Here is a 23,303-nt window from a genome sequence, read left to right on the forward strand (position 1 = left end):
GTTCCCCCTCCTCCCTCGCACCAGCCCCGCTGCTTGGTCGCGTGCTTTCTGGAGCAGCCAATGGCGTAGCAGTCCGCGTGCGCAGATTCAAACGGCGGCTCTGGAAAGAGGCTGGGCGCGAGATTCGGCGGCAGGGACAAAAAAAAAGGAGAAAAAGGAGCCAGCGAGGGTGGAGGCGGCGGCGGCGCCTGGGGGAAAGCAGCCCTGCCGGAGGAGCTCCGAGCCGTGACAGCCGAGCGAGGCCCCAGGCGGGGGACTTGGAGCCCGGCTTGCCATCCCTTTCGCTGGGCGTAAGGCCATGTCCCCCATGCGGGGGGCGAGGCGCGGCCGGGGCTGAAAGGCAGCCGTGCCCCCCTCCCCGCCCCCTGGGGGCTGCGCGCCTTGGCCGGTGGTGACAGCCGCGCTCCCTTCTTCTCGCCTTCCTTATGGTGCGCGCCAAGGATGGCGAAGAGGCCGCGCAGGTGAGTGGCCCCCGCAGACCCTCCCGATCGCCCCCTCCCCAAGCCATCTCCAGCGCCCTGCCTGCTGCCCGGGACCTTTGGGGAACCTGAGCCCTGCCTATCCGCTGGAACAGGGGGCTCCTGACAGCCCTCCGGCCGTCTCCACAGATCCCCTCGCCTCAGGAGATCCTCGCTGCCGTTTCCACGTGCCCTGACCATCGGGTCCTTTGGTCCATTCACTCTTGCGCCCCAGCGCCTCGACCTGAGTGCATCTTGCTAATGCCAATTAAGGTGCCCCCCCCGACATCATTAATATTATTCACAGAGCACAAGGGGACACAGAATCTTGCGTATTCAGTGGTAATCTTTTCACTTGATTCTAGGGTATTCAGTAGTAATCCTTTCACTTGGTTCTCCCAAGCTACAGCACTATTTCAACACTCGGATTTCTTCCCCTTTGGAAATTTATATTGCCCTCTGGGCTCCACCCTATTTTCTTTGTTTTTGTGTTTTGGCATCGAGTCACATAACAGTGACAAAAGAGCCTTTCATATTGGTAATTCATGTCCTCTTATCCTGGTATTTCCCTCTGTTGCTTATTTACTGTAGTGTCGATATAGTGGCTTCTTCTTTTTTTATCCTTCCTCTGTATGAGAATAGTAGATTGTACAGCTGTTACTAAATAAGACATGGCACTGTGTTTTCTTCCTTGGGAAGGCAAGGTAGAAAGCTAATTGTTGTTTTTTTTGGGGGGGGTACTGCAATGGGGAGGAAAGCAATGTCCATGTTGACCTTAAGGACTTGACAAGAGAGAGTGTTGCCTGCATATAAAGACATGTACAGTGTGTTTTATTCTCGTACAAACTTTTTTTTCATATTTCTAGAACAAATCACTCCGGAATTTACACCCTGTGTGATCATAGAATTAACATACAGATCTCAAAACAAGAATGTGTAATAATTTCATTCTGGTGTAGATAGTTTATGTACAGTATCAAACTAGGTATCCAGGTTAGAGGAAGAACTATTGTGGAATTACTTATCTATCAGATTAAAGTTAACAGTGGGTCTAACAAATGCAGTTTGGGTAGTGTGCTAATGGCTTTGACATTCATAAAACTGCCTTTTTACTTCCACTAGAATATTAAAAATTATTGAAACTGGATTTTTTTTTAGTTTAGTCTGAATTGGCCGTCTGTTACTTTTCTCTCATGTGTTCACATGCACACATTTGTGGGCTCAATTTTAATTCTATGTTTATTAGTTTTATTTGCAACTCTAGAAATGCTAGCCAGCTATCTTATGCCCAATTATTTGGAAGTAAGCCACTTTTGAAATCAGTGGGACTTATGTCCAAGTAAAAATGGACAGACTAAGTCTAATGTGGATGACTTTTTGAATGTGAACATGGCTTAAAATGGGATATCATGGCCTGGTTCAAATGTAGTGTTAAGCAGTATTTCTTGTTCTTTGTTTTGTCAAAACTTTTATTTTTTTAGCAGAAAAACAAGACAAATGAAGCATCAAGAACAGCCCAACTGCTATCCCAAACATCTGAATCGTCTCCTAGCTTTCAATATATATAACATAAGATTTATTACTGTATGTGCAAGGCTCAACCCTGCCATACCCCTTTACAAAGCAGAGCAGTAATGTTCTTTCTAAGGTTTGTTTTTAATGTTGAAACCATGGGGTAGCATTCAACTAAATAGTTGTGCTTTTGCAGTGAGATTTCACCCCTTTTCCTCTCCCTATGTGCACTCCACACCACCCCCAAATCTGCTCTGGAGGAACTCACCACCAGCAAACATATTTGAGAGGGCACATGGGGAGGAAAGGGGGAGAACATTGTGTTGTGCAAGGAAAAATTATTTTGTGTTGATGTAACATTTTGTTTAGCGCTCTGTTGAATACAACCCACTGTTTAGAACTTGTTTGCAAATCATATTCTGTGTTTAATTTGGAAATACTGTGAATGAAAATACTGAATGAGAATGGGAATACTGTCAATGAAGAAAGAGAATTTAAAATAGTGTGACTGCTTTCTACAGTAAAGAAAGAAATACTAGCTGAGCTAAGTTCCCTGAAGAATTGCATCTTGAGAGAAGTCAGTTGATGTGGGCATCTCATGTACATGCTCATCATATACACATAGGAAACTAAGCATATCTCATAAGGGCCTCAGAAAAAGAAGACTGTTGTGTATGAGGAATGTATGCATAGTGTGTGTGTGTGTGTGTGTGTGTGTGTGTGTGTGTGTATTATATTACAGTACATGGGAACACTGTTCCTAAAAAGTTTACATGGGATAACTTATTTGTCTCACTTGATTTTAGACAGTGGTTTGTGACTTTGCATCATGGCACTAGTACCAGCTTCCTCAAAGTAGTGTTACTGTTTTCTACACTAGGGAAATCAGTGCATTCCTTACAAGGAAGTATCTTTAGGAAGAATAGGATTTCTTCAATACTATTTAGGAACAGTTGCTTCACTTCCTCTTGTGTGGATTCTCTAACAAGTGTCACACCAAGGAAGGCATCCAGCAATGTAGAAAAGGAAACCCTTTGGTGACTGAGAGTTATGCTGACATTCATGATTACATCATGGGTTAAGCAACCGATAAACTACAGGTGTTTGTCTCCATAAACGCTCAAAGCCTAAGTTAGATGAAGGCAGAGGAAATGTGGAAAGAGTATGCTTCAGAGATAGTGTTGCTTTTTATTATCCCAATATAGTTGTAAACCCCATTCTCTCTGTTCCTCAGTGTCTGCTTTTACCCCAATCCTGTACACATGCATGTGTGCACATATATCTGTCTAGACTGGCTTTAAAGTATCCAGAGCCACCAAACCCGCCAGCTATCCAGGGACTATCATGTACCAGTAGTACACTTGTCGTCTGTAATTTAAAAAGCATAGCTCTTTGGTAACCTTACACCTCACATGTATTGGAAATTTGAAAATATTTATTTCTGCACATATATTAGAAAGGCTGAAGGGAAACAGCTGCTGAAACATGTTTGTCAAAAAAGGGCATTTACATATATTAATATTGTGTCACAAATAGATATTGTAAAGGGGATGGATGTGAGAAGCCAGTGGGTTTTTTCCTGTTCTTTAATTGTTATACCCTCTTTTTGGAAGGAAGGGTGATACAAATATGGACAAATAATTTTTTTGATGTAAACACCCAATAGTTTTGAAATTAGTTTTTTTTTGTCCAGTAGATGGCGCACAGACATCAAGGAGGTACAAGGGTGATGACAATCTTCTTCCTATTTCTTTTATTTCATCATGAGTTCCCAGCTTAATGCTATTTGCTGACAGCATTCTTGTATAGAAATAAATTTAACATAGAAAAATGTATGGTGTGTTTCCCTATAGACAGGGCCACCTTTAATGCAATCTGGACACTTCTTTAGTTATGTTTGTGGTTTTCCAATAAAAATTTAACAAGTTCTTTTGCAGTCACCCTTCTTCAACAAGACAGACCTTATATAAAACAAATGATACTAAGTTGAGAAACCCAGGACATTAATCTCAGGACAGTATTGGATCCTGCCTAAATGGAATATTTGAATCTTTTGCTTGGATGCCCTACATCTTTTTCTTAACTGAAAGCAGTGCAGGGGGTGTCAATGGGAAAACGATGAAGGAAAACTGTCCTTCCCTCATGCTACTGTTCCACAATTGGAATTGGGCCTTCTGTTGATGATTTGTTATTTTTTTAAAAAGATTTCTCGAGCTGTTGTGTAAGCATGGTTTCACTGTCAATGTTAACTTAATATTAGCTTGCACTTTGCAGTGAGGAAGATGATGATGACCTTCATTATGCAGATCATGACTATGAAGTACCACAACAAAAAGGAACGAAGAAGTTATGTAACAGAGTAAAATGGACGCGTGATGAGGTGAGCCTTAACCAGGTAATGGCTTTTCTTTATGTTTAGATCTAATGTCATGTGTCTATTTATAAGTTTTTAAAAACTGTATTAACAGGATGAAAAGCTGAAGAAGCTAGTAGAACAGCATGGTACAAGTGACTGGACATTTATTGCTAGTCATCTACAAGTAAGTAGAAATTATTTCAATGAGATTTTTCTTATTTTACATACAAGAGTTCAAAAGCCACACATGCATCTCCATTGCATGTGCCAAGATGTCTCCCACACTGAAGTCAACAACAATGCTCCTAATGGAAGCTCCAGGTGTATATTGGAGCCTTATGGAGTCTTCAGTTGGAATTATACAGTGATTTCCCCCCCCATTCTTCTGCAGAATCGTTCCGATTTTCAGTGCCAGCACCGTTGGCAAAAAGTCCTGAATCCAGAACTTATTAAAGGCCCCTGGACTAAGGAAGAGGATCAGAGGGTAAGTGATCTATATTTTTCTTGATTATTAATTATGTTTCTGAAAGCACAGTAGGATTGCCCAAGAGTGCACTACCCTGCTTTTACCTTACTGCTTTTACCCTTTGGCCAACTCAATTGTAGGATGGGGTTCACAGTCCCATTGTTGTGCTCTTAAGAGTTTACTTGGATGAAAACCAAAATATAAATTAAATCGCTTGAATATTTTCCCAAATTGATTTCATTTCCCATAGGATAATGCTATCAGTTTTTCACAACACTATCATGTATTTAACTATGATGTGTTAAAATGTAACAATTGGTTTGTTTTTCTTACATGTTAAAAGCTTTCTCATTTCACCCTGTACTTGGCCACACAGTATGTGGAAAGGAAGAGTGATATATTTCAGACTGTTTTCCAAAATGCATTTTCTTTCTCATTGGTTGGATGCTGTACAATTTTTATTTAAAAAGTCAATGTCACTCTGTCTTTTGGAACTTTTGAAATATAACTGTTTATCATTTTGCTTGACACAATCTTGTACTACTTCAGTATTACTATTTTTTTCAAGTACAAATAGCATAAATAAATGTAATTGAGATTCTCTAATTCTTTATCATGAATATGGCTATTGTTTTCTTATATAGTAATCAGTTGCATACTGTTGCTGTTCAATTTGTGTTGCAGGTTATTGAGCTTGTTCAGAAATATGGTCCAAAGCGCTGGTCTTTGATTGCAAAGCACTTAAAAGGAAGAATAGGGAAGCAATGTCGAGAACGATGGCATAATCACCTTAATCCTGAGGTAAAGAAATCTTCATGGACTGAGGAGGAGGACAGAATCATCTATGAAGCTCACAAACGCTTGGGAAATCGATGGGCTGAAATTGCGAAGTTGCTTCCCGGAAGGTAAAATCACACTGTTATTTCTAGGTTTCTGAAACCTATTCCAAAATAATTGGCACTGGCCTCCCCCCACTCCCAGATTAGCATGTTCAAAGAAGCTCCACCCTTCTCTATGCCATGTCTTAACTCAATGTTTTTGTGCAGTAGGCTGCACCATAGCAATAAATGTCCCTCTGCCTGGCCAATCCTGCTAAGCATCCAGTGTCCCCAACTGATCTCCATAGATTTCTCTTAAACTTGTAGAGCAGCACAAGTTTGGTGTGTGTGTGTGTGTGTATGTTTGTAGGAGCGCGGTCCTTCCTTGCATGTGTTTCTGGGCAGGCATGATTACATCAACCAGTAACCACTGAGGCTTAGAAAAGGGAAGAAGGGAGTTTGGTATATTAGATGCCCTGTGGCCTTCTGGCTCAAGTAACCAGGCAGCAATCTTCTGAACTCCTTTAGTTTCTTCAAGCACCCATGATGTTGCTTGATATTGCAACATCTATTTTCCCCTCTCCCATCAACCCCTGCCATGCCAAGAATGTTACAGAGCTAAGCTGTGTAAGTGCTCCCCAGAATCAGAATAGAAGGAATTGATAGTGTAAAAGTTTATTTCTAAAGGGTGAACTAGGAAGAAATATCCAAGAAATGGATTATCTTGCGGTGGATTTTGCAGGATTTGTTGATTAAGTAATTACAAATGTCCTGCTTATCATATAGCATACCTTTCCTCTTTTCTGCTCTGCAATTTATCTTGCATTTTGAGTTATTTTAAAATCTGAATCAAATAGTTGTTAATGTTATATTCGGAGCAGTTAAAGTAATACAGATTCCTTCCTCCAGACGGCTATGATTCCAATAACAAAGAAACTAATACTTGGGTGGAATCCAAAGGAGGAAGAGAAACATTTTTAAATTCTACTTGTGCAAGTTTCTGTTAGGAAGAATCCTCTTAGATCTCCCGTCCCTTTCTATTATTATGAAAAATAAATATTGTACTGTTTTAGAAATATTTGAAATTCCCCTTTTTAATTTAGAGAAGTATCGAAAGGTAACTTTCCTTCTCAAGACATTATTTCTCTCATTGTTTCTATCTTGATGTAGCTAAGCTCTCAGGTCAATGCAATATGTAACTACATAATTTCTACATTTTGGGCACAATGCAGCCAAAGTTAAATATTATTTATGTTTTAATTCATTTCAATAAGAGTTAAGCAGGTGATTAACTCTCATCCATTGAATACATGAGACTTTATATTGCTTGACTTTGGCCTGATCTGTCCCATGATTTGTTTAGGACTGACAATTCTATCAAAAATCATTGGAACTCCACTATGCGAAGAAAAGTAGAACAAGAAGGATATTTACAAGATGGAATCAAGACTGAGCGACCTTGTTCATCAAAACTGCCACACAAAACTTGTGCATCTACAGACCATCTTCATACCCCAAATCAGTTCTACATACCAGTGCAGGCACATGTAAGTTCTTCAGAACCTTTTGTGTGTGTCTACATTTTTTATTTAAGAAGGGCGGGGGGAAGCATATACTAAAATGGATGAGTACTTTTTTCTATCAAGGGCTACATTCTCTCCAGTGGTGTTGGAGATGGGGATGCTGTTTTTATTTCTCCCAGCAGCCCTTTCTCTTTTCACATCCCCCTCTACACCTCCTCTTCTGCTCTCTCTTCATTCTTGGTCTTTGAAGAGATTAGTCTTCTGCAAAGGACTTTAGAAATTTGGCTGAGCGCTATGGCTAGCCAGGTGAAAAATAAGGCAATGCTCCTGTACCTTTCATAGTTATGTAAAGCAAGGGATTTCACTAGATGAAGCTGGCATGACAAGCTAATCCACTGAAATTCCCTCTTTTTCTGGTATAGACGTTTTCTGTTTCATTTATTTATTAAAAATGCATAGTGATGGATGAATACTGATGGATATAATAAAAATTGAAGTGGTTTGTGTAAGAACCATCATAATAAATGACACTGAGTAATGTTTCCAAAAATAGATGAAGAATAACAAACTATGTATTACAAATTGGGCAGGGTACAAAACAGAGGTTGGGGAGTTAGTTGGAGTCCAGGAAATTTGAGTAAATGTTAGTTCTTAAGAGGTATTTAAAAGTTATTACTGTCTTTGCCTCATGAATGGCCCAAAGGAGGATATTCCTGAGGTGTGTGCTGTTGCTGAGAAGGCCCACTTCTCCTTGTGAAAACTTAGAAATATATTTATTTCATAAAATTAATATACTGCTTGATTGTAGAAAAAAACATTAAGGCGGTTTACAAAAAAGACGGGCTTGGTTTATGCCAAGGGAGGCTGTCTGCTACAGTATGTATCCTGGTCCCAAGTTGTTTAGGGCTTTAAATATCAACAGTGAAACATTGAAAGCTAGTAGGCAGCTAATTTAGACTGAGACGTGTCAGGATACTCAGTTCCATCTAAGAGCATGTGCATTGCATCTTGCCAACCCTACCAAGGTTGCTCACTCTGTTAAAACTTATATCACAAAGAAACTATTGCTGTTAAAAAAAATGTTGTTGAGGAAATATCTTCAGAATTTTTATTTAAAAATCCAATGTTTACCGCCTCAATAAGCCTTTTTTTAACTCGGAAAATGAGCTCTTGTCTCCAAGTGATACTGTGATAAATTAAAAGTGTGATAAATGGATATTGTAATGAAAGTGATACGGTGGATAAATTTTCTTTAATGACCTGAGAGTTCCTCATTTGTCTCAAATTAATCAGTTTTTGAAAAGAAGTATGTGTCAAATTTTATAAAATTGCTGAAATTGAAAAATGTGTATAAAGTGTATAAAATCAGTATATAAAGAATAGTTCTGATTTGTTAGATCCCAGGATATCAGTATGTTTCAACAGAAGGCAACTGCATTGACCATGTCACAACTTCTTCAAATTTCATTCAGGTAAGTTCTATCTATAATGATGAATTTTTAAGCTTTTTATGAAAATATTTGGCAGATAGCATGCAAATGTTTTAGTTTAAGGACTTTATCACCAGGATTGTGTTGAGCAACAGTTCCATTAAAATGAATAATGGCTTGTATATAATGTGACCTCTAGGAGAGCATTTTGAGAGGAATTCTGTGCAGGCGAAAAATGTGTCTATAAGATTAGTTTCAAAGGTTATAAGGTGTTCCCTCTTTTCTTGGGGGGGGGGGAGATAGAGATTGTGTGGCCTACAGTGGCCTGGCTAGCACATCGTATTAAATAATACTGCAGTTCAAAATAAACTATTCTGAATACCACTTGCTGGAAACCGCTGGAGGGGAGAGTGCTTCTGCGCTCAGGTCTTGCAACTTTGGAGAGTTGCAGCTGGGCAGGAAAACAACAATCCTTTCCTCCCTAGCTGCAACCCACAATCACCTCTCCTCCATTGTAAATTAAGCTTCAGAAACCTACTGTAGCCAACAGAGGGCTTCTTTGAAGACCACTTGTATTGTGAGGAATCCTTTTGGCATGGGGTGGCAGAATAATGATCTGCAGCTGTGAGCCTGTGACCCTTCAGAATTTCTCCTATGTTGCAACTAATCTTGAAAAGCAGTCAGGAGGGACAGTGGGGGTGGAACTTATGGGCACCAGGGAAGGCCTCTGGATGCATGGGAACCTGTGGGCTCTGTGTTGGCAACCCATGTTTTGAATGAGAACTTTGATAAGTTTAATTGAGTTTGCAGAAAATTATAACAGCAAATATGTTGCCATTCTCAGTAATGTGCCCTAACACTTTGGTGTTGTTATTTTTCCTTCAATGTATGCATCAGCAGCCATTTGATGATGATCCTGACAAAGAGAAAAAAATTAAGGAACTTGAGCTGTTACTTATGTCGGCTGAGAATGAAATCAGGAGAAAGAGAGTCTCATCTGTAAGAACTTTTTCTATAAATATCATGATGTCATGATGGCTAATGATCTTTTACTGTTCATATTTTAAACAAATTAATGAACGAGCTTTATGATTCTGATTTGTTTCATGTGTATTCTGCTTCCCCATTCTCCTTTGCTTATACAGGAATCCTTGAGGGAATCCTGTTGGTTTTCCCTGCACACTGGGACAGTGGGACAAGAGGGAGAGGCAGTTGAGACAGCTTGAATGACATAATGTGCTTCTTAGGACAACTATCTTAGAGTTTTTAGAAGAAAGGCTTGGTGCTTTGCATACCTTTCATTGCTAAATTATGGAGGGCAAAGGAAATGTTGCAGGAAGGGAGCTGCATGCACAACAGTAGCTTCTGTGCTATTTCTGCCTTTGGCTCTTTCTTTGCATATGGAATGTGTTTCCCTTAGAATCCCAGCATGCTTGAACTATAGCCTAAATGCCAATCAGTGTTGTTTACCGTATTTTTTGCCCTATAGGACGCACTTTTTCCCCTCCAAAAATGAAGGGGAAATGTGTGTGCGTCCTATGGGGCGAATGCAGGCTTTCGCTGAAGCCTGGAGAGCGAGAGGCGTCGGTGCGCACTGACCCCTCTCGCTCTCCAGGCTTCAGGAAGCTATCCGCAAGCCTTGCGCGCCCAGCAGAAGGTCCCACCGGGCGCGCAAGGCTTGGGGTGGCAGCCTGCAGCCCGAAGCACGGGGCGGGCTGCGGAGCCAGCCCCGTGCTTCGGGCAGATGTCGGCAAGCCTTGCACGCCCAGCGGGAGGTCCCGCCGGGCGCGCAAGGCTTGGACAGGCAGCCTGCAGCCCGAAGCACGGGGCGAGCTGCGGGGCCTGCCCCGTGCTTCGGGCAGATGTCTGCAAGCCTCGCGCGCCCGGCGGGAGATCCCGCCGGGCGCGCAAGGCTTGCGGGCAGCAGCCTGCATCCCGAAGCATGGGGTGAGCTGCGGAGCCCGCCACGTGCTTCGGGCAGATGTCCGCAAGCCTCGCGCGCCCGGCGGGAGATCCTGCCGGGCGCACAAGGCTTGCGGACAGCAGCCTGCATCCCGAAGCAAGGGGTGAGCTGCGGAGCCCGCCCCGTGCTTCGGGCAGATGTCCGCAAGCCTCGTGCGCCTGGCGGGAGGTCCCACCGGGCGCGCAAGGCTTGGGCCGGCAGCCGGCAGCCCGAAGCACGGGGTGAGCTGAGGAGCCAGCCCCGTGCTTCGGGCAGATGTCGGCAAGCCTCGCGCGCTGGGCTCGCAAGGCTTGCAGGCAGCAGCCTGTTCTGGGGGCTGGGGAAGCTCGGGCTTCCCCCGCGCCTGGGGGGAAAATAAAATGTTTTTTCTTTATTTCCGCCCCAAAAAACTAGGTGCGTCCTATGGGGCGGTGCGTCCTATGGGGCGAAAAATAAGGTAATTATCAGACCTTCTTCCCACGGAACTCTGGGAATAGTAGTTCTGTGAGGGTGGAATTGGGTTCTCCCAACCATTCTCCCAACACTAAAAAACAAACAAACTACAGCTCCCAGGATTCTTTGGGTGGTGCAATGACTGTTTAAATTGAGGTGATACTGCTTTAAGTGGATAGTGCAGGTGGGACCTAGGTTGCCTAAAAGTAATTTATGTTAGTCATCTTTCATGTTTAATATCAATAAAAAGCAACACTTTTTGTATTCTTAGCAAGCTGGAAATTTTTCTAACTGGTCTGGAGGCTTCATCATGGAAGATAGTATGACAAATGCCCTAAATGGCCTTGGGGAACAAACAAATGACTTCTATAATCTGGATGAAACCCAGACTGCAACAGCTCAGCAGAACTCTCCTACCAAATATTTGGCTGTGGAGGCAAATGCGGTTTTGTCATCTCTACAGACCATTCCAGAATTTGCAGAGACACTAGAACTCATTGAGTCTGTAAGTCTGAATCATTTTATTTCCAGCCTTTAATAAACAGTTATTTTTCATAATATGCAAAAGAGAAACAAACAAACAATATTAACATTAGCACAAAATATATCATTTGTTCTATGTATTGCAAGTGCTACATAATAATAGTGTTTCACTATTAGCTGCTTTATTGGTTTTTGTAAAGAAAAACAATGCAGAATTAGGAATTAACATTCTGGAATAAGATGATAGAAAATTAGGAGACTGAATTCAAACTAAAAAGACATGCACTTAAGGACTAGAGTTACATTTAGTCGTTTTGTGCTAGAATGATGGTGCACAGTTAAGCAACTGATCCCACCAGTCCAATTCTGTTGAGATAACTAATTCTGTTTATTCCAATAAACACATGGCACAATGTTTCTTTCTCCCTCTTGTAGGATCCTGTAGCATGGAGTGACGTCACCAGCTTTGACCTCTCTGATGCGGCTACGTCCCCTGTCAGTCAAGCTCCAGTAAAACTAATGCGGATTCAGCACAACGATGGGGCCATGGAGTGCCAGTTTAATGTAAGTGTTGTACTAGATGGCAAAAAATCAAGTGACGACGAAGAGTCAGCATCTCCAACTACAGCCAAGTTCAGTACTCCTCCAACTATTTTGCGCAAGAAGAAGAAAACTAGAACTGGACTGTCACCATCAGTCAATGAACAGAACGATGGTTCATGTAGCAGTGGTTCCAATTTTGCACTAAAACAAACACCAGTGAAAACACTACCCTTTTCTCCTTCCCAGGTAAATAAAATTAATGTAATTAAACTTGCTTTTATTGAATAGGTTAGGCAGGGTTGTCTACTAAATCCTATAAATCAATAAAAGATGATGTTACACTATTCATTCACTTGTAACAATTGTGTAGTTAAGTATGCAGCTCTTCCCTGCTCAGTACATTGGTTCTGCACATTTTAACTATAAGTGACTCAGACCTATCTTGGATTGTGTCATGGCAGGAATGGAGATTGGCTCTATAAATGGCTTGCATACAAATTAGTATTGTTTCCAGTGTTATCTGAATGGCAAAAATCCAACACAGCTTTAAGCCAACAATTTTACAGAAAATCACTGAAAATATTGCAATGATTACTCCAAAAGTTCAGCAAAAGGTCAAAGTAGAATGAAAGGTACTGTATTTTTCGCTCTATAGGGCGCACCGGACCATAGGGCGCACCTAGTTTTTTTTTGGGGGGGGGAAATAAAGAAAAAAAATTATTCCCCCGCCCCCAGCCCCAAAGAGCAAAGAAGCCGAGACAGCCAACGGGATCCAACCCACTTGCTGTCTTGGCTTCCTCTTTAGCCACACACAACCTCTCCAGCTGGGAGAGGCTGCGTGTGGCTTTGGCAGAAGCCAAGACAGTGAGTGGGATGGATCCCGCTCGCTATCTTGGTTCCTTTTTAGCCGCAGGGCTGGGGCGGGGGAAGCCCGAGCTTCCCCCGACCCCAGCCCCCAGAACAGGTCCAGGAGCGGGGGCGAGGTTGCACGCAACTTCGCCTTTGCTCCTGGAGCTAGCTGCTATCCGCAAGCCACCTGAGCCCAGCGGGAACTCCCGCCGGGCTCCCCAGGCTTGCGGATATCTGCCCAAAGCCCGGGGTGCGCTGTGCAGCACTCCCCGGGCTTCGGGATGCAGGCTGCTATCTGCAAGCCTTGGGAGCCCGGCGGGAACTCCCGCCGGGCTCGCAAGGCTTGCGGATAGCTTCCTGAAGCCTGGAGAAAGAGAGGGGTCGGTGCGCACCGACCCCTCTCGCTCTCCAGGCTTCAGCGAAAGCCTGCATTCGCTCCATAGGATGCACACACATTTCCCCTTCATTTTTGGAGGGGAAAAAGTGCGTCCTATAGAGCGAAAAATACGGTAGTTTGAATTAGTTGCAAAGACAGCAATGTGATCCTCAGATGAAGGGTGGTATAGAAATTTATTTATTTATTTAATGATGTTGTTGATATTAACTGATTGGCTTGTATTCAGTGATAGTTCTACACGGTGTAAAACATACCTGGGTACAGCCCATTCTTCTTCTCTGACCTAAGGGTAGAGAATCATGCTTATGAAATCTTCGTAATAGCATGATGGTGAATGAGAATATGTCTTGCTACAAGTTGGACAGCTCATAACTGTGTGTATGGGGCAGAGTAATAAAAGCAAAACCAGAATAGTTAAGTCTGTATAAGCAGATTCACAACTGGTAGTCGGAGACAGTTTGAGGGAATACTGCTCAATCTACATGGAACAATTTGTGTTCTTGTTTTATGTGCAGTTCTTCAACACCTGTTCTGGAAATGAGCAGTTTAACATTGAAAATCCTGCCTTTACATCAACTCCAATTTGTGGCCAAAAGGTTCTTATTACCACACCTTTACATAATAAAGAAGTAACACCCAAAGATCAAAAAGAAAATGCAGGGTAAGTATATGATTCATTTTAAATGGCTTTTAGATATGAATTAAAAACAAAACAAAACCTAGATGTGCTGAAGAATTACTTTGCAAATACCATCAAAGCAAAGTGGGGGAGTGGATTCACTCTCCAAGAATCCTTTACTTAAAATGACTGATTTTGACTATCTAAATAGTAACACACTGCATAAATAACTTCGGTTTTTGGAAAGTTTTAGGACACCTACTATTAGAAGATCTCTGCTAGGTACAACACCAAGGACCCCTACTCCATTTAAGAATGCTTTAGCTGCTCAGGAAAAAAAATATGGTCCTCTGAAAATTGTGGTATGTAGAATTTTGGTTCATATTCCTTTTACGTAACTTTTGGTTCACATTGCCTTGGATACACATACACACATACACAGCTCAGGACCCATTTTTTAATGTAATTGATTTTAAACTGTTTTAAATATTAAGTTTTAAATTGCTGTAACTCCTCTAATGGAGGGTGCGTAAGAAATCACATTATCATTATTAGAGTGGGACTTCTATTTAAATATAAGACTATGCTATGATAGGCAATGTTACTTTGCTTCAAACCAGTTTTTTCTTCCTTTGAAAGTTTAATGGTAATCCTTTGTACTAGTATATAGATATATAGAGAAGCATGGTTTGATTGGTTGTTAATGTCCTCATCTCTTTCCATAGTGTTGTGCTGGATTGCTTCTGGATATTCCATAAATTAAATAATACTACAGTTGAATTACTCGTGCATTGGAATTAAATGGTTTTTTTAAAGTAGTGTACCTAGTGCTATGATATTTAGGAGAAATCATTTCCCGACTTGCCTTCTGCTTGATGTATTTTACCTGTTTGATTAGTCACAGCCCCTTGCCTATCTGGAAGAAGATATCAGAGAAGTTTTAAAGGAGGAAACTGGAACAGATATCTTCTTCAAGGAAGAAGAGGATTCTTTCTACAAGGGCTGCAAACTAGAGGTAAATTACATTACCCTTTTTCAAAGCTCCTTTACAAAGAGGGTGAGGGCACCACCCACCCTTGTTGTTTTTTATGGGTATTATTGGAGGGAGAAATGATTGGGAGCAGAGAAGTGTGTAATTTTGCATGGGGGCAGGGAGTGTGTAATTTTGCCCCACTTTATGTTGGAAGGTTAGGTTGGGGAGATAGCAGAAGTGAGAGAGCTGTTGCTACCTGTAAATACATACTTGTATATTTGGCTAGTTGTCGATTGTATTTCTGTAATTTGGAATTGCTATTAGTCATTAATTTTATTTTGGTTTAATATTAATGTTTTATTTCTGTGCTGTTATAAAATGTGAAATTTTTCACTTTTTAATCTACTTGTGATACTTGTAAACTGCTTAGTGATTTCTGTGAAATGTGGAGCTGTATAACAATTTAAAAATACGTAGTATTCTAGCATTGCAAGGATTATGGAAACGATTGTAGTTGCTTTTCTTTCTTTAAAATGTTGCTCCTAGAATCCTTCTGTGAAGAAAGTCAGGAAGTCATTAGTTTTGGATCCTTGGGAAAAAGAAGAGCTTGGTGCCCAGTTTTTCACAGATGAAAGTGTTCCAGATGTACAGGTGAGCAGCATGAATTAAAATATGCACATATTTAAGGTAGAATGTAAACTAATTTGTTTCTGTAAGTCATAGTTATTTGAAATCTTCTCTGTTGACAAGTAGCACAACCAAGCATGACACTGGCTTTAAAAATAATACTACCAAATTTAGATTTTAAATGGCAAGAAAAACAGCAGTCTTGTCTCATTTTGTAATGGAACATTTTTAATATTATTATTTATAGGCCGCTTTTATTCTAGAAAGGTCTTTGTGTTAGTGATACAAGAACACATTTATCTGGATCCATAAAATATTTCAAGCTAGAATTATTGGAATTAAGATGATACAGCCTATTGAAGTCATATCGCCAAATGCTGGTTATTTCAAAGTATGCCACTTTTATAAGGTTGCTAAATAGGGATGAACTTACTGGGCCTTATTGTTCGTATTACAGTGATCGTTTTAGGAACGTCTGATAAGTATGTGACCATGCATGCACATATTGCACTGAACTCAGAAGTGGCCCACAATTTCACTTAAACACGTGATGCCTTTGAATGTAAATGGGGAGAGTTCTGTATGTCAGTTTTTTATTCTTCAATTATTTGATTTAAACTTTTTTTTTCTTTGTAAATCTAGTCAGAAAATATATATACTACATCACTCCTGATGATTCCATTATTGGAAATACATGACAATAGAGGCAGTAGGACTCCAGAGAAACAGGATTCCAGTTCAACAAAGCTGAATGTAGCAATGAAGAAAAAGCAGAATACTTGCACTTCAAAAAATGTCAAAACAGAAAAAACCTTCCAGGTCTGTATTCAATGCATCTTAATATTCTGCTTTATTTAGTTTAGCTATATGCTATTTGGAAGATTACTTTTTGCATTCTTTCCTTTCTGTTTGTATTTAGCAGCTTAGATATAAATAAGGAATTGAGGGTTCTTGATGCAGCTTATTTTCTGCAAGATTCTCACGATGCATCCATTACGACTAAATTCAATATTTACCAATGCAAATATGATGCGTTGGTATTGAAATATGATGCATTGGTATTGAAATATGCAATGCAAATATGAAGATTCCATTTTAAGTCCAGTAGTACCCATGTTGATATTAGTGCCATGCCCTCTGTGTAGACTTGGAACAGTACTGCTGAGGTTTCAGTAGCCCGCATAGTGCAATGATAATGGTGCACTAGAACCACATTGCAGAAAAACATGGGCAAGACAGTTAAGAGTAATTCAGATGCCTCCCATATTCACATCCAGCCCTCCCCTTCGGCTCCAGTGCATAAGTAAATTACAAAGAGTGGAGATGGATACTGGTGTTCAATGCCTCCCTTTATAAGAGTCCTCTGGAGATGGCAGTTGTACCTCCACCTGGCTGGAGCGCCAAGTGTGAAAAGTGGTTCACAGACATTTTCAGTAATGTTTGTTTATATAGTATGAAACCTTTTTTTAAAAATAATAATAATAATAGAGGAATCTGTTTAATGGCACCTTGCGGCTGACAATTTAAAAACTTTTTATTTTAAAATAGCATAAGCTTTCATAGGTGACAACCTATTTCATGGAACTGCTCAGCATCTGAAGTGAGTTGCTTCTACAAAGGCTTGTGCCATTTTGTAAAAAAGAAACTTTTCAAAAAAGCTTGGTGCCATCAAACAGATCTTTCTGTATTTGGAGTAATGTGTTTATATTGAACTGTAAAGTCTGCTGGTGTGATTATTCCCACATTCCAGATGAGGGGGCTGAGGCTGAGAATAGGATCATGTCTTAGGGCCACTTAGTGAAACTGAGAAATGTTGAATTCTTATTGTTAAATGATACGTTTTATTTTAAGGTTTGGTTGTGAGGACACTGTCATAAAATGGACTTTCCCTTCTTTGTGCCCCATACCCTCCCTATATCTTCTCCAGAGGGTCCCCCAACCCTATGGAGCAAATTTTAGGGGTGGGGGTGGGGCTGCAGGAAAGAGAAGAGGAAGCTGAAATTCTGTCATGCCAGGAGAAGTTACTTTTCCTGTGAGGCAGCCACAATTGGATTTCATATTTCGCTTATAAACAAAAAAGTTTGATGTGACTTGAAAGTAACTGTTACCTGGACCATGTGTTGCAGGCCAATTGTGAATGGGAAGCTGTTGTTTATGGGAAGACTGAAGATCAGCTTATTATGACTGAGCAAGCAAGAAGATACCTGAGCACCTATACAGCTACTGGCAGCACTTCAAGGGCTCTGATCTTGTGATGGTCGCTAAATGTACCAATCTACCTTTTTCCTTTATACTACAGACTTTATACTGAGATTTTTTCCCCAGTAATGTATGTATGGATACTTTTTTGAGTTGAAGCTGCATTATAAGGAAGAACTTAAGTCTTTTTTTAAACCTTTTTTAAAAGCAAGTTTAATTGGTCTTTTAAAAGACCACTCTAAAGAAAATGGTGAAAGGAATATTTTTTTAAGCCGTTTTTAAAATTCTTTATACATTTCTCTTGTTCTTAAGAAGCTTTTAATGTAGAGTAGGTTTACAGGTACTCAGTGTTCTGTAAAAGAAAAACATTACACAACTCCTTGAGAATGCTTTTGCTTAAACGCATTTGCTTATGTAGCAATTTTTATAAACACAAAAGAAAGACTAAAGGAAGAATAGAAAGTTGCACTACTAGAACTAGGTATGCTGCACAAAATTAACTACAGTGTTAAATGTATTTATTTGAGAATGGTACTTCTAATAAGAGTAGACAAAGGGAAGAATTTAATTTTTATTAGGATAAAGCATCAGTATTCAGAAATCTCAAACTGAGACCATTGTTGAATGTATTGTACAGCATGTGGGAGCAGGAAGGCTTTTGTAAATTTGGAAGGGGGTTTGTTTTTTAATTTATTTTCATTTTAAAGCTTAAGGCTGCAATCTCACCAAGTGCTCGCATATTCCTGCTGCTTTGCAAAACAACACAAACTCAGGAGGAAGCCAGGACAAGCTTGCTCTTGCTTGCAGAGAGGAGAGGAGTAGTATCATAACACCCACTTCTCAGAGACAACACCTTTAAGCACTGTTGACCCTTGCTCCTCCTTTCCATTGTTGTAACCTCAGCCTTATGCAGTGTTTTTATACACAGTCCATTCTGCTAGTTTTTGAGATGAACTACATCCCCTTATAATCCTTTCCCCATAGAAGCAGCAGTCCTGACCAAGTCCTCAGTCTTTCTTGAATATGAGTCTAAAGCTAACCTGCCAGTTGAACCCCATTCTCCTTCTAGCCTGTGAAGTCTTTGGGACTCTAATCACTGCCTTAATTTTGGTAGGACACTTAAGAACTTTCCAGTATATTATCAGTCAGGGGCATTAAGAAGAAGAAGAAATCAATGTGTATTTTGTTTCTTTTAGGAAGCTGCAGTGGGATTACTCCTGCAAAGCTCTAACCTGGGTAGATTGATAGAAGAGCTCTCTTTAGGTTAGAGGATGTGAGCAGCTTGTGACAGTGAAGAATCAGCCTCTTAAAAGATGATGCTCATATTCTCAGTTGCAGGTTGTGCCTTTTGACAGGGATGAAAGCATCTTGCTTCTGGTGGGGACTGTTGATCCTACAAATGGCCCAGGGAAGGAGGAGAGCAAGGCCCCAATATCGTATGAAGTATCAGAATTGACTGTGTCATGAAACATTGTACCTTGCAGAAGTTAACAAATGGAAAATGGGAGAGGAATCTCAGTTGGGCTGGCCTTTTACAGCAGTTGCTCTGACTTGCTCTCAGTCTCCACAAATGCATCATATTTTACCTGAGGAGATAGATTGGAATGGTGGTGGTACCTGAGCTGTCTGTTGGCTAAGGGGTGTCTCTGAAGATAGCCTACTATTCCTAATCAAATCAAAGCAGGAATAAAAGGAAGTGGCCTGTGGTGTGTCTCAGAAGAAGCACAGTGCAAGGTATAAACACATCTCTGTGTGAAAGAGACTTCCTCTCTTCTGTTTTTCCCCCTGAGCTGTGTAAACACTGTGAAAGTGGCAAAAGGGAGAATGAGCATCCTCTCTGAAGGATGGTGGTGGAGGATCAGCTGCTATGGCAGGATGCGTGAAGTATCTGGGTTGCTCTGCGAATGCCAGCCCCAGAAGTGGGTCTATGCGGGCACAAACGATACAAAGGATTGCAGCCTCACTGTGCAGAAATATATATGTATGCAGGTTGTCTAGAAGCGGATGTTGTTTTCCTGGTAAATAGCTCCAGCAAAAATGAGAAAGAGCGAATTTTAACCTTGGTGCATGGAATAGCAGCGAGATTGCATGCTGTGAAATACATGAATTTGCATTTCATCTATTCGAGATTGCACTATTCCCTTTTAAATCATGTTGGTCTAAGATAGTAGTTTTAAAGTTCAGCTTAGTTATACTACAAATATTCCAGGACCCTGGTTATTAAAGGGATACATTGTGTAGGGACAGAACAAGAGGATATGCTATGTCTCACCTTGTAGCCCTATTTAGGAATCAACACCAATGCATTACATTACACATCTGAAAGAAATAAGAGTTGGCTCATATAGTTATTTTTCTTGACACAAGCAGCCATGGGCTTTCCTTGGCCACATTTTGTGCTTGCTTAAGTGTGGAGAGATGTTGGTGTGTGAACTGGGCTGTAGATTGGTTAGTTGCAGTGGTTTCTGCAATTGTGCTTGAGAGAAGTGCCAACACAGTCACAGAAGTTGCTGTTGGCGCTATCTCTGTACAGCTCAAGTCGCCCTCAATTTTCCCCACCTACCCTGTGTGTGGGCATGCACATGACTAAGGATGATCTATGGTTACTTGCGCTTAGGCTGTGAACTCTTTCTAAAACCATTTATGCCTGCTCTTGGATGCCTCAATGACCCTGTTACAAAACTGTTTAAAATGAAAATTCATTTTTTCCCTTAATATTTGTACATGCTTCCAATCTTCACAGGTTACAGCAGTTGCTTCAGTTTACCTGCTTTAGACATTTGCACTTATTTATGTCTGATTTGAAGGAATGTCTTAGTTTTGCTTGTTGTAGCTGTTGTTTTTTTAGTTAATTTCTTGCGAAACATAATGGTGTGCTGTCAACCTTAATACTGACAGGAAAATAGAATTGTGTACTGTAGGTGTTATCTATTTATAAATCTGACACTCTTCCTCTCCACTCCTGGGTGTGCTGCTATAGATACTAGCAGAATCTGCTTGCTGCTATGAGAGATGGAAAGAGCGAGCATCATATGCACTGTATGTAAAATGACAAATAGAATGATGGCATGTTCTCAAGCTAAACTGATATCAACTGTTGCTGTGCATGGAGAAACACAATTACCAGAAAGAAACCTGATACCACATAACACCAAGAACTCTAAAAATGATTTTCCTTATTTTAATATTGTGTGTGTGTGGTATGTAAAGCAATCTCTGACCTTAGCATACTTAAATACAGCTTAAGGCCCCGTATCATAGTTATTTATTTATTATTTTAAATGGATATTTATATATAGGAATATTCACCTCGCTGCCTTTAATGGGCACTCAAGGTTTTTATCCAGTTTTAAAACTGTTAGCGTTTTTTCTGATCAGCTCTGTTGATAAGAGGATTATTCTTCCTCTTCAAAATGTGAGAAGCCAGTTTGGGATTCCCTTTGGCATTGTTGGTTTTGGTGTGTTCTCTCTTCGGTATGTTTCTTTAGAAGATTCCCCACCTGAAGCACAAAGGAGTTAAGTGGATGTGATTAGCATAGTAAGACTGTAATTCAGAGAACCATTCCTACCGTGGCTTTTGACTTTTGCCGTCTTTTTAATCACAGCCCACCCACCTCAAGGCCATGTGGCAAGCTACAGTCATGATGGCTGTTTTAAGTAGCATGTGTGTTGTTAGCCTCTTGTCCTTCTGGGTATACACAAGCGCTTAGCTGTATTTAAAATGTGCTCTCTGGATTACAACCATTATGCCAAGATCCAAAGAGTGTGTGCACCAGTGCTGCCTGGATTTTCCAATTCTAGCTTTAGTTTCTTGTGCTATGTTGGAAGATTCTCTTGAGAGTCCCTGACTTTCTGGAGTAGTTCTTGGGAGAACAAGGCATAGCAGGGGACTGGTGTGTGGGGAACAAAGTTCTGCAGTGTACACACAAACACTGCCTGCAGCTCTTTGGGCTGACTCCATGTCTTCATCTATTATGCTTAAAAGATTTGCTGCTTTGCAGGAGGTATGCATATTATTTGTATTTTTCTTTTTAAATGGTACCAAAGCCTCCAGTACCAAGGTTTAACATAGGTCTCTGGTTAGTAGTACAAACTGGAGCTGGTATTGGTTGAATCTTTCATTTAATTGCTTTCGTGTTGCTTTTAGCAAAAAGAAATAAATAAAAGGTTTTGAACCTTTGCCATGTTAGATATATTTTGATACTTTTGCAGTCTTAGGTGCATTTGCAATTTTAAAAATATATATATATAAGTAGAATACTGTATACCTGCAGCAGCCAAACATGCATGTTGGAAAATGACAGCATCTGTTAATATTTACGTTTCTAAAGTTTTGACTCTAATTATAAGATGAATATCTTTGAAGTTTTGTTGTGTTTTGTTATTTTACTGCAGATTTTGTTTCACTTAAAAGAATCTTGCATACAAAGCAGGAGACCTTAACACAGAAATAAAAACATTTATGTACATATCTACTGGACATTTACTTCTGAGAAATAAGTGTAATCTGTATTGATACTTCGTTTGATTCCTAAATGTGAATCATGCTTTCATATAGAAAATTACCCAAACATTGGAACAAGTTGCTTTAAGCTTTTTGATAGTATGGAGATTTACTGGAAATTCCATTTTTTGGCTTGCTCTGGGCTACGGGGGCTTCTTCTGACAATGGCAAGATTGGTATTGAGTGTGGAGGAAAGGATCAAGGAAAGCTAGATTGAGGGCGTTGGGAGAAAAATTGGGCAACATATGGGGCATGTACAGCAACAAACTAAGATCTCAGTTGACGGAGTGAGGGATAAGAAAATGGAAGCCAACAGATAGTGTTTATAGATGTCAGTTGGGGATTTAAAATGGGTTAACAGATGGGTGAAGAGAGTTGGTGCGTCTGTAAGAGAGGTGGTGTGGGGAGGAGAAAGATGTCAGAAGACAGCCAAATCTGAGATGCATTCAAAAGAATGAGAAACAAAATCTTTGCAAAGCAGAACAAAGAAAGTAGATGAGGTAAAATAAGATGTAAATTGAATGAAATAATGAAATTATTTGTCTGTGTTTCTCTTTGAAAAGTTTAAATTTGGTAGTTATTTGACATTTTGTATGCTTGTGTGACATACACAGACCTCTGAAGTCTAAAAGCCTGTGTGTTTGTAAAATTTGATACATACCCCTTAAAACATATCCATCCCCATCTTTGTTCAAGATACAGCAGGTCTTGTATGAGTGGAGAGCATTTTTTTAAAAAGCAATACGTCACCAAGCTGCTTGGATTGATGCATATATTTTCAGGTTGCAAAGAACAAAACAAGGTACTTTCCAGTCTCCAGATGTTTCAGTCATCCATGCCTGATTCATAACTGGAAGTCTGCCTTTATTTATATATAAAAGTCAGCAGAAGTTTATGAGTGAGTTCAATGTACTCAGAAGCACTAAGAAGAGCAGTATGGCAGTGTTCCCAGAGCCTGCCACACCAGAAGTGGACCAGATCAACTTGTGAGTGTTATCTTGGCCTGCCTTGGCAAACAGCCAGACGTTGTGTATGCTAGACACCAGATGGCATGCCATTATGAGTGTGACAAGTGGGTCATCTGGCACGCTCTTTGTGGGATTGTTGTTACTGCATAATTTTTGGCAGGAACAAAACTTCCTTTTCCCTTT

The 23,303-nt window shown here is 40.4% G+C and overlaps 1 protein-coding gene across 6 annotated transcripts; it reads left to right on the top strand.

The window, feature by feature from the left end:
* Positions 1–28: 28 nt before the first annotated feature.
* MYBL1 (MYB proto-oncogene like 1) lies at positions 29–22,119 on the top strand. Of its 6 annotated transcripts, none has more exons than XM_053395967.1 (17): positions 29–461; positions 1,943–2,106; positions 4,245–4,350; positions 4,439–4,510; positions 4,718–4,810; positions 5,477–5,697; positions 6,974–7,157; positions 8,531–8,605; positions 9,461–9,562; positions 11,230–11,463; positions 11,877–12,230; positions 13,746–13,891; positions 14,103–14,211; positions 14,748–14,864; positions 15,369–15,473; positions 16,092–16,268; positions 17,576–22,119. In XM_053395967.1, the coding sequence occupies exons 2-17, from the start codon at positions 2,045–2,047 to the stop codon at positions 17,702–17,704; spliced, it is 2,286 nt and encodes a 761-aa protein (XP_053251942.1). In that variant the 5' UTR covers positions 29–461; positions 1,943–2,044; the 3' UTR covers positions 17,705–22,119. The 6 variants fall into 6 exon arrangements, with proteins under 6 accessions (XP_053251942.1, XP_053251940.1, XP_053251939.1 ...); XM_053395965.1 differs by having other exon boundaries at positions 31–461; positions 1,940–2,106; positions 14,097–14,211; XM_053395964.1 differs by having other exon boundaries at positions 31–461; positions 14,097–14,211.
* The last annotated feature ends 1,184 nt before the right edge of the window (positions 22,120–23,303 follow it).

The sequence above is a fragment of the Podarcis raffonei genome, chromosome 7, assembly GCF_027172205.1.
Source record: "Podarcis raffonei isolate rPodRaf1 chromosome 7, rPodRaf1.pri, whole genome shotgun sequence".
In the NCBI taxonomy this organism is placed as follows: Eukaryota; Metazoa; Chordata; class Lepidosauria; order Squamata; family Lacertidae; genus Podarcis; species Podarcis raffonei.

Coding starts and splice junctions, on each gene's coding strand:
- MYBL1 (XM_053395965.1), top strand. CDS start 2,045: ATGTGCAAGGCTCAACCCTGCCATACCCCTTTACAAAGCAGAGCAGTA. Junction 14,212..14,747: donor ATGGTCCTCTGAAAATTGTG/GTATGTAGAATT, acceptor CTGTTTGATTAG/TCACAGCCCCTTGCCTATCT. Junction 16,269..17,575: donor AAACAGAAAAAACCTTCCAG/GTCTGTATTCAA, acceptor CATGTGTTGCAG/GCCAATTGTGAATGGGAAGC.